Below are 12,132 nucleotides of genomic sequence, written 5' to 3'. Positions count from 1 at the left end.
TTAAGTCTAGTCTCCTCAATTTTGCATAGAGACCAAAGTTCATTAAGTGGGGTAGCTTCCTTCTTGGCATATATACTTGATGTGAGGTTGCCCCATTCCTCAGGTAATGCATTGAGCACTACTATAGTCATTTCTCTGTTTGACATAACTTCTCCTAGTTCTTGTAGCTGGTCTCTCATCTCCGAGACCTTCATGAAGTAGGGAGCTATTCCTTCTTCCTTGGATATCTTCATTTTATATAATTCATTATGCAACGATATCACTTCTCCAGGTATACTAACTTAGAATAGCTCCACCAACTTATCATAGATATCTTTAGATGTTTCAAGTTTGGAAACATAAGGAATGAGAGGGTCTTTGATGGATTCTATCAGAATCCTTTGAGCCCTTGTTTCATCCTTATTATACTTTGCTAGGGCTTGAGTTTGTTCCTTAGCAAGAACAATGACACTCCCTTTGATGTAGTCTAGAAGTTCATTTTCTTTGAGAAGTAGATCAATCCTCTTTTTCCATGCAAGAAAATTAGCAGTCTCAACCAATTTGTTGCTTTCCTTGTAAAAAGACATTTTGATATTTTCAGGAGAGGACATGAAAATACTTACTTGAGAATGTTTGTGATTAGGAGATCTTGCTGCTTCCTTGATGATTGAAGCTTTGACTTCTTGGATCTTGGAGTTCTTCAAGATGCTTCTTTCAAAGTGCCTTGTGATCGATTTGCTTGTTGATGAAAACTTCTCAATGTGTAGATTTGGAGATCTTCAATGATGGGCCTGGATCTGAGTACCTTTCTTTGAAGATGATGAGTCTTTGATGTAAACTCTTCTTAGATGAACCTTCTTGTAGATGCATTTAGATTGAATACTTTCTTCTTTCTTTGTTCCCTAGAAGGTTGTCCTTCTTGATGGATCTAGGAGAGGAGATGGTAATCCTCCTTGTCTTTGATGGATCTGGAACCCTTGCTTGTAGATCTGATGCTTCAACCTTTGTGTGCCCTTGCTTCTTGATCCTAATGCTTCAATCTTCTGTGTTCTTGAGATGCCCCGCCTTGATGTGTCACCTTAGCTCCGATACCATGTTGAAGAATCTAGGGCATCTAGTTATGATGAGATTCTTCTGACGATGATAACTATTTGTGAGATACTTGTTAATTTTTCTTATTAGCACAATCTTCTTATATTATTATTAGAGTGTGTTCTCTTACTTCATCAAACAATTATCAAAACAAAAGAGACAAGAACACAAGATGTTGGCTCTCAGCTAGGGCAAAACCTCTTTCTCCTAGAGAGGAAAACCCTTTTGCAAATTTCTCTTATTGAAGCTTCAATTGACAAATGCCAAACCCTAGACCCTTGACCAGTGGATCCTCCAAGCACAAGACACAATCTCTCTTCCTTTTGTCCTTCAATCAATGCCTTCTTCTGCTTTGCACCTTGATCTCTTCCTTCACACTTCTTCCGGCAACTGATAGCTCTTTTTCCGGCAACTATAGAAACCCTAGGTCTCCTTAGAGACCTCTTCTTTGGAGTCTTCCTTTCCTTCTCTACTTCGCTTGGAAATCTTCCTTTTCCTTGACACTTAGGCTAGAGAATGAGACCTTCCTTGAGAGATATTTCCGAGTTGAGAGGCTGATCCTCTTACCCTACTGCAGGTCTGATTTCTTCACATGTGTGGCTGATCTAGGGCTTGAAATAAACCCTTTTACTTGCTCCTTTTCTTCGCTAGATGTGGGACCTACTTCACTTGATATGGAGGCCTATTTGGAGCCTCTTTTCCACCCAATCGAAACTTCTTGTAGAGCTGCAATTTCTGACTTGTTGCAGCAGCAGAATGTCCTCTCTTACCTTCACACGTGTGACAGAAAAGAGCCCTAAAAACAGTCCCAAAACTTGGATTCTTCTTCTCCTTCTTCGCTGCCCTAGAAGCACCCTTTTTCTCCTTTTTTGCACCTCTTTCTTGACTTGTCCTTCGCTGATTTCAGAGATCACTTGCTTGCTTCTTTGATGAGGTCGAATGGCCCTATATATAGGAGTCTGTCCCTCCTATTGGGCCGACTTGAGCTAGTGAGGCCTACTTGACTTCAAGTGCACCAAAATGCATTCTTTGAGCCGACTAGAAGAGGAGACTTGTCTTTGCTTTGGAGGATCACTTTTGACACATATCTTTTACTCTAATACATATGATTACATAGTGTAACATGCCCCCATGGGTCTTCAACAATTACATTGACTCTTTGACTTTCCTAGAAGCACTTAAACATGTGCTTGACTTATCAAATGGGCAAGAAACCCATTCTTGATAATGACAAAAATAATAATTCTTTTCTTTTACATTTACAAGATCAAAATTACATTTATGAAGACTGAACCTAGTTACACTCTCTTCAACACAATTTTGACCGCAGATTTGGATTCCTTTACTGAAAGACAAATCTGATGAGTATGATTGCATGAGATTTTGATGACTGTCTATTTTTAGTAGTGATTGCTTGTCAAGTCCAATTATAGATTCAAGTTCTCCATAGCATTTGGAGTCCAATGGTGGTGTTTTCATCCAAATATGGAAAAGTTCTATTTCTAGCAGTTGGCACATGGCAGCGGTGATTCTGAGTCAAAATGGTAATGGTTTTGTTAGAATCTAAGCACTTCAGTTATTGCATGGTAGTGCTGACAGCGTATTTGGGTTCCCCATTAGATTTTGAGTCTAATGAGTATAATATTGTGGGTATGTTGTGAGTTTTTCATTTTTTGCAGTGCCTATTTGAAGCCAACAAAGTTCCTTCTAAAAATTAATTACTCCAAAAGACTTGGAATATCAAGATATCCATGAGGATACAAATATTATATAAAATTTGAATAAGAATAAGAATGATAATGATTTACAAATGAGAACAAGAGGCTTGCTTATATATCAGGCAAGTGTCTCTTCATGAAGAGTCATGTCTCATTTAGACATGCCTTTTCAACCTAACTACTAATTAACTAATCATTATTTATGATTATTATTGTTTACATTATTTATATATATTTTGTTCGTTACATTGCCTCCTTCCTCAAAAAGCTTTGTCCTCAAAGCTTGTCGATGAAAAAGGCTTGATCTCTTTTTCGGCTTCGAACGTCTTTCTCTCTCGGGATAGTCATCCTCGTCGATACAAGTTGATATGATCTTCTTAGTGACAAACAGAATTGTCGCACTGAGAAGGGATCAAACCATCCCAGATTAATGTTCTGTGGAATATTCCGATCATTGGAATTTTGTAACGACTTGTTAGCATAAGACTGGAGTGAGATTACATCACTATTATCTGGAACATCAGTTTGTTGTTTCTGGTCTGAATGGTACCGATACGTAGCATGGTTGATTGGTCTACTCTCGTGATTCGGATGTCAATATGGAGTTTTTAGATTTTCTTTTGGCGAAGATGTTGAATTGGTTATGGAACATTCACTTGGGATGTCCATTGTTTGAACTGCAACATCTAAGTGTGTCGTTTCTTCAATTGACTTGTCTTCTTGAGTTGTCATATTCACTGGATCGGTATTCGTTCCCTTATTTTCAACTTGAACTGTTACGACTGGAGATTTCAATGCTTCTTCTTGAGTGAATTGTTCCAACTTATCTTTTAATGCTTTCTTATCATCCTTAAGCTTCTTAATTTGAGTGAGTAGACTTTGATTATGGTTTTTTAGTCGTAAAAGTTCTTTGATTTCTGATTTATCAACCTTATTTTCAGTGTTTTGAATTTTAAGATTTTCATCTTTTAGATCTTTGATTTGTTCTAATAATTTTTTATTAAGTTTCATTAAACGCAAAGTTTCCTCTTGTTGTTCTGATAAGTGTTTCTTGAGTTATTTCTTTGTGACTTTAGTCTTCTTCACTTGCGCAAGTAATCTTTCGACGTGGTCCTTGAGACGAGAATTTTCTTTTAATTTTAATTTTAATGGCCAAAGGCCTAGAAAAACGGAGAAAATGAGAAACTCCCAAATTCTGAGCAAAATGCTTCAATTGTACAACAACACGGTTGACGAATTTCGATAGCCAAGGACCTGGATCGGAGAACGAGCTCTGTGCACCGGTTAAGCAACCTAGAGGACCGAACTGCTCTGATACCAAATGAAGCCAACAAAGTTCTCTCTAAAGATTAATTACTCCAAAAGACGTGGAATGTCAAGATATCCATGAGGCTAAAAATATTATATAAAATATGAATAAGAATAAGAATGATAATGATTTACAAATGAGAACGAGAGGCTTGCTTATATATGCAAGTGTCTCTTCATGAAGAGTCATGTCTCATTTAGACATGCCTCTTCAACCTAACTACTAATTAAATCATTATTTATGATTATTATTGTTTACATTATTTTACATTATTTATATATATTTTATTCGTTACACTATTTTTAGGCATGCTGTATATGGCAAGATTGCCCTTTCTGTTGCGAGTGTTTGATGCCTTCTCCTATTGTTTAGAGAGGTTCCTATTTTGGCATATCTAATTTTAGTAGTATAAGGTAGTAGTCTGAGGGCTTGACACATAATAGCAATTTTGAATAGACAAGTGGCAAGAAGTTGGATGAGTCATCAATGAGGTGGCAAAGGACAAGTTGACATGGCAATTAAGCAATTTTATTTTTCTCTCTCCTCCTATTTTCCCTCCCCATTCCATATTTTCTATTCTACATTCGCTCTCATCTTTCCTCTCTTTGGTCTCCTGAATTGTCTCCCATTTTCTCACCCTTTTCCCTATTCTTTTTCCTAAGTTCCGTCCTTTGTTTCACTTCACAAAATAATTTAACCCTTAAATTTATCCTAAGTCGAATTGTTTAAAAAAGAGTAGAGGAAAATTAGCCAAGCTGAATTGCCTAAATTAACTTGGGATATTTTCATGATAAGAATTTTTTCCGATACTAAGGAAAAACAACTCAAGTCAAATTGGCTAAATTAATCTCGAGTTGTTTTTGTCTTAGCCCACTTGAAGTTACTTCAGTTCAACTCAAGCAGGGCTACTTAACTCAGTTTCTTCTGCAATCAGAGCTCAGTCAATTTGACAATTTGACAATGCACAGTGATAGCCAATAATGGAAAATTGATCTCTCTTTCTCTTGGGCACAAATTGCAAAAAGAAAATACTATACGTATGGTTATGGTTGGAAGGCCAACTTTTCGAACTTGAATTGTTTTGAGCAAAGCAACCAACCTTCTCTCTTCTCTTCTTCATTCTTATCCCTCTTCTAGCTCTTATTATTTTGTGTCTAGATATTATTGTATTCAAGTTCTGTGATAGTCGTTTTGGTGCAGCCAACCTTTTGGCTTGTGCAGAATAAAATTCAATTTTGATCTCCTTACTCTGGTTTGTTTGATTCAATGATATTTTGTGCTATTTTTTAAGAGTTGTTTCAGCTATTTATTTGGGCAATTGGAGACTTAGATAATCTTTCTTCTTACACTATTTTTCCATGTAAAAGACTGCTTTGCAAAGGACCATTCCACACTCTAAACTTAAGAATGTTTACACTCTCGTTTGGCCACTAACTTGCTGGCCAAACAACCTTTATCTTCCTGTTTTTTGAGTGTTATATTGCAGATTTACAGGTTAAAACAGAAGGTACAAAGACTAGGGACACTCCCTTGAGGTTGGCAAGCACAACCCAAATCGAGAGGGAGATTTACTGGTGACACTTAGGGCAGATTTTTCTATATGGTCGCTGATTTTTACTCTGATGTTTAAAGTTTATATCAGTTCATGGGGTGTAAAAATTAGTGCTAACAATACTTCAGTTTGAAACCATGTCCAAAAACTCTAGCAGTAACATTTCCAAAAAAACACACTGAACTGTCACATCCTTACAATGCAATGCACACATCAAGTTAGTAATGACAACTTTGTGAAATTTACTTCAAACAATTGAACCTTTGTGAAGCAAAAGTCACCACTGAACTTTATATTGAAAGAAGTACAAGCCTTCCAGTATCAGATTCCCTGACACCTCAGAGATCTTACCACTGAATGTCCAACGTCCCATAATTAATTTAAACAAGTACCAATATCAGAGGAGGGCCTAATCAATTGATAAAGATATTTTGTCTCATAAATGTAAAATATGCTTCCCAGTGTTCCATCTCCAATCCCTACATACCAGGCCTTCCCCATGCATCGTATTTTATATAAACAGTTTGTTGAATTATGCAGCAGAAACCCTTTAAAAGAGCCTTGTCAACAGCGGTAAGATTTTGAGCACAATTTAGAGTCCTCCATGTTGAAATATGTAACTGGGTTCGGTCTTCATAATAACATGTAATCATGATTTTATATTTGATGAGAAAACTAAATTAATTACTATTGTTCTTGAGGCATGGGTTTCATGCCCATGGAATTTTATTTTTAGCTCAAGCTCCCATTGTGAGCTCCTAGGGCTTGTATTTGAGTCTACAAGTCATTAAGTCATTGTCATGTATGATAGACCCATTTGGGGGCATGTTACATATTGTAAAAGAAATTATTTGAGTCAAAATAAAGTCAAATGACCCCCAAGACCTCGTCAAGTGCTAACAATCAAGTCAGCCTATCTAGAAGGTGAGGTTTGAGGGCTCAAGATAGCCTATATAAAGGAGTACTCAGAACCATTTAAGATTACACTCATTGAAGCATCAAAGGAAGTTTGACAAGACAGAAAAAGAAGCCTAATACCTAGCAAAGAAAGGAGAAGGAAGAGCGAAGCATTCTAGATCTGTTTTGGGCTAAATTCCTCCACATGTGCGAAGGTTAGGGCATCATCTTGCAGCAGAAGATATTAAATTGTAGTCACTCCAAGAGAGCCGAAGTTTTGGGTCAAAGAAGGTCTCTCTAGCAAGCCAAATTGTCAAGGAAGGTAAGTCAAGTCAAGCGAAGAAGAAAGAAGAAAAAATTGTCCATTTTCAAGCCACACATGTGACCTAGGGTTTCTGCAGAAGAAGCTGAAATTGCAGGTCTGCAACAAGAAGTCAAAATTCTGAGCTAGGGCCGAAATCTGAAGTTATGGAACAAGTTTGACCAGCATTGACTTGAAGGAAGAGAAGTTCATCAAGAAGAAGCTTTGACTTGGTCTTGGAGGGGTTTTTGGTCAAGGGTCTAGGTCTTGGAATTCGTCAATTGAAGATTCTATAAGAAGAAAGAATTCTTGTGAGTTTTCCCTCAGAGGGAAGAGGTTTTGATCCTGGCTGATCGCCTATATCTTGTGTCCTTTGTCTTATTGTTCTCTATGGTTTCATAGTTGTTTGATGAAGAAAACACTAATAATAAAACAAGTGAAAGAAGAAACTAATAAAAATACACCACAAACAATGATCAAGAAAGAGAAATTATCCTATGTTGCTGTCCCTAGATTTCTCAATACTGCATGTGTGCCAGTACGAGGTGTCTTGATTCTGTAGGTTCTTCCAAAGAAACAAGTGTTTCCTAGTAAGACTTTTACTTGCATAATTTGGCGAGAGCTCAATTTGCTTCCCTGGACACTGGATGTCCATATTGGTCGGATGCTAGATCCTTGGGATCACGAGGTCCTTGATATTGCAAACAGAGGAAGTCAAAGTTTATCTGTTATGCCACTCAGACTCTCTTGAGTACAACCAAACCTAAAATCATAAAGGCCTTTGCATTATGAATAATGCCATCTATCTGAACCATGAAATTTAAGGTTGCACTGATACCTACCAAGGGGAATCTCATTCTGTTGCTTGTATCACCCATTTCTAGCAAGGGTCACTCCTTGAGTTTTTACGTTAGGGATGCCCAAGGCCCCTGGATCTCAAGATAAGGTAGAAATGCCCCAAGCGACCAAGGGAAGCCCCTTTGCCCCTTCCTACTTTGCCCAAAGAAGGCTCTTGAGAACATGCTCCAGTGCTTTACATGCTGAGTGAGAAGGAAACATACATGAATAGTAATACAAATGTTCTAGAGATTGTGTTCGCAACTGTAATTCTTCTAGCAACTTGCAAGTTGGGAAGGGACCAAGCTTAAATTTTCTTTTGAGATTTTTCCACGATCCACTTTCATTGATATGCAAGAGAAATGTGCACACCATGTTGAGAAATCTATAGGGAAATAGTTAGGATGATTTCTCTTTAGCTTGATACCTGCTTGTGATGTCTTTTTACCTTTTCTTACTTATTAGCTTCTTCTAGAATTATTATATTATTATTATCATCAAACAACTACCAAACCAAGAAGATCAATAATGCACAAGAACACAGGATATAGGCTGCAAGCTAGGGTCAAAACCTCTCCACTTGAGAGGAAAACCCACAAATCTCTTCTCTTATAGATTTTTCAATTCATGAATTCCAAGACCTCTAGAGCAAGACCAATACCTTTCCAAGACCAAGTCCAACGTTCTTGATGATGTGCTTGTTTTGTCCAAGTCAAACCCAGGCAAATCTCTTCCAATAGCACAACTTTGACCCTCTAGCGACATAATTTCGGCCTCTACTTCAGATCTGAAATTTTCTGCCTTATACCAACTATTGCCTCCACAAGTGTGGATTTTGGGCTTCCAAGGCTTCATGAAACCTTCGCTTTAGTTTCTCCTTCTAGGGCTTGAGGATGACCTAATGAGCCTTCTTTCTTCAACCTTCTTTCTGCACTTTCTCCAAGTTCAATCTTGTAGCAGCAAAACCCTAACCCAATAGTAGAAACCCTAGTCTCCTTCCTTCGCATGTGTGAAGAGAGAGAGAGAGAAATAACCCAATCACTTAATCTTCATCCTTCGCTAGCCTTCTTCTTCTTCTCCTTTGCTTACTCGATGAGAGAATGAATTGTGTCAATAGGAGGTCGAGTTCCTTCCTATTTATAGGCTTCTAAGGTGGCAGATCGACTTGGTCTTGGAGGGTATTTTAACACTTTTAAATACAAAAATAATCCTTTTTACAAGTTACAATGTGCCTGATGGGGTCTTCATCATATGACAATGACTCTTTTGACTTCTTGACCTAGGACAAATCCTAGAAGCATTAAATGGGCGCTTGACCTCTAAAATAAAAGACCTTGAGCATGAAACCCATGCTTCAAAAATAACAATAATAATTTTTCTTTTATTTTACACTATACAAGACTCAAAAGTATATGAACAATAATAATTTTTCTTTTATTTTACAATATACAAGACTCAAAAGTACATTTCATATTTATGAAGACTGAACCTAGTTACACATATTTCAACACACCAAGTAGGATTCCCAAATACCATATGATCACACCAAGTCTTCTGCACTTTCTTTTATGATTCAACCAGTGTGAGGGATCCTTCTGCCCAATAAGAAAAATCTCTGTTTTGTCCTCACTTACAACTGCCCCAACAGCTTCTAGATAAGCTTCCAAATATAAGAGAGTGCCCTCCATGGATTGTTGTGTCTCTAGGTTACCTGTTGGACGCAGAATGGAAGGGAACTCATTGTCCACTTTGGAGATGATTCAGCTCTAATACATTTGGATATTAATTTGGATCCCTCAACTATGAAGAGATGTAGATATCACATGACGGGCTATGATTTCCATGTTCATCCGCCATAAATATTTCGATGTTTACAAAAGAATGAGCGAAAGTGAAGTTCTCATAATTGTCACATGCTTTACCTTTCTATAGCTTGGAATTTGTCTGTCATGTATGTCACATGTAATTGGAGCTTTGTTATTTTCTGTAATGTGTTGTTCGAAAAGTTCATTAAGTTATTGTTATCTTCTGCTCAGTGGGTGCAGTACGAATTGTTCGTACTCTGATTACTACGATATTTCTAAGGTATCTTTCTATCATAATACTCGCAAGCTATTCATATAGAAGCTAACATTTCTGCTTATTTTTCAGTGTGCTATGAATTTCATGTCAGCGAGTGTTCCTAATGGTCTTGGTTTTGGTGGGCAAGTAAACCATTTCGGACTCTTTTTGTCGGAATCATTTGACTGGGGTCATTCATTTGAGTCTGTTACATATAAAGGTCCCCGCTTGTCCAAAACGGCAACCATTTTCCCTGAAGTCATAGAATGCTGGGGAATAGTTGTTAAAGGAAATGATCAGGAAGCTCTAAATGCTGTGAAAGGCACAGTGCTGGAGCGATTCAAAGAAGATCGTAATTTGTTGAATATGGTGGGGATTGCAAATTCAAGTGATCAGTAGACTGGATTATGCAGCAATTCAGTAGTGCAAAGATTGTTAGAAGGCTTCTCTAGGTGGCATATTTGATTGTGACATTTATGATTTCACTTCTTTCACAGCTCTCCTCTCTCCCTTAGAGGTCCCTATGTACTTTATGGTTACTCCTCGTCATTGTTCTCTTTGTGACACCTTAATTGCCAGAGGAATAAAAAACCCAGTATCATATCCTTAAATATCGAGGATTTAGTTCCACGTTAAAATGACATTCTCTCATGGTAAAATGAAGGCCTGCTTCCAGTAGTCAGTTGTTCATGGCTTACATTTCCTACAATTGTATTATCTGTATATTCCTTCCATGTTAATGTGTGCATTTTAATGAATAAACTATGCTGAAACAAACTTTTTAAATAATTAATATGTGGCCTTCTTATCTATTGGATTATTTTATGGGCTCTTTTTAGGCATCGGGCACCATGATATCTGGAAACTGGAAACTGTTTGGGTAAGAAAACATGTTCTTCCATTTTTTCTTTCCATGTGAACTAGATTTCATGTTAAATGGAATCCCATGTTTGTGATGAACAGCATATAACAGTAGCAAAGCTTTATTGGAGTATATTTGGCTACATTAATTTGAAGTTTATGGAATACATTTTAATGAACGCTATGTTAAAAGAAACGTTTTAAACAATTAATATGTTGGCCTCTTTATCTGTTGGGTTCTTTGTTTGTTCTTTTCGAGGCATTGGGCTCCACTATATTTAGAAACTGTTTGGCATATGTAAATTGCTATGGATATGTCATTGGTATAGTTAATTTACAGTAGATTTTACAAGTTTTTGCAATCTAGTATTATGCAGTGTCTTACCTAAGAATAAGATGTAAGAAGAATAACAATGCAGGAAAACATTGAAATAACTGAAACTGAAATGAAAAGTTTTAGGGTTTTATCCGAACCTCCTTATTCAGATTCTTTATTACTGTATGAGTCCATCTTCATTGAACATGACCATTAAATAATTAGTTAATAGTCACTAATTGTCAAAATGGTCCATTTTGTTAATAAGGCTTAATTTAGTCAGTAGACTCCCATTATAAATGACTCCTTAGGTAGTTAAGATTTTCAATGGTTAGCTATGGAAGGTTATGTAATGTTTTGTCAAGAATTGTGATTGTATTTGGAGCATTGCTCATGGAGGTTGGCTCCTTGAAGAGGCAATTGACACAACTCTTCTCTTTTTTATTATCAAAGATATTTTTCTTAGAATTTATGTCATTTTTCTCTTGTTTTCATCAGTTTTGCATTACATTTTATGTGATTTCTTTAAATTTTTGGAGTTATTTACATTGCAAAATGAGCCAAGCAAATAACACACCATCCATAGAATAGAAACAAGATACCACCTAGAAAAATGAGGCATATGCTTTGTTTTTTAACGCTTAATGATGAAATGAAAATGCAATGAAAAGGGCATTCACTATGGAGTTGTCATGGACAATGTACATAGTATGGTGTTGCTACAAGATCTTCTACTTCCTTAATTCTACTTCAATATCGCATGCCTACATGTTTTGCTCAACTATGGAACACAAGACAATACCATAAGGGTGGAGTCACCTCCTTTTCCAACGGTCCAATATTTAGTGTGGTATGATAGCCATCTAGGGTTAGTGTTAGGGTTCTTGCATGCCTCCCCCAATTAATGTTTAGGTTTTAGACCCTCTAGAATATTATTGAAAGTACAAATGTGACTAGCTCCACATGTGTGAGTAATGTGAGTTGATGTGGCATCCTTGCGATTTTTGATATAGGTTGATCATTGGTAATTTTATTTTCTTTATCCTACATTATTAAAGAAAGATGACCTTTCCTTTACTAAAGTGTTATGATGCATTACCTTCAACTTCTTGGTGAATTCAATGCATTTCCTATCAACGGACGTGAGATATTACCATATGCCTTGGACCAACCCTTATCATGCCTCGAGTCAACCTTTTATTGCCTAAT

At 36.9% G+C, this 12,132-nt stretch overlaps 1 protein-coding gene across 1 annotated transcript in view; it reads left to right on the top strand.

The window, feature by feature from the left end:
• The window catches only part of LOC149199531 (uncharacterized), a 166,158-nt gene extending 155,592 nt beyond the window's left edge, over positions 1 to 10,566 (top strand). Inside the window, exon 4 of the mRNA XM_089400601.1 lies at positions 9,837 to 10,566. Coding sequence (XP_089256727.1) covers positions 9,837 to 10,145 — 309 coding nt within the window. The 3' untranslated portion in view covers positions 10,146 to 10,566. The remainder of the gene's footprint in view (positions 1 to 9,836) is intronic.
• Positions 10,567 to 12,132: the final 1,566 nt, after the last annotated feature.

The sequence above is a fragment of the Pinus tabuliformis genome, chromosome 2_1 (genome assembly GCF_031772625.1).
Source record: "Pinus tabuliformis cultivar Carrire ecotype Pingquan chromosome 2_1, CPIR1, whole genome shotgun sequence".
Lineage (NCBI taxonomy): Eukaryota > Viridiplantae > Streptophyta > Pinopsida > Pinales > Pinaceae > Pinus > Pinus tabuliformis.
This window is presented reverse-complemented; position numbering and strand designations above follow the sequence as displayed.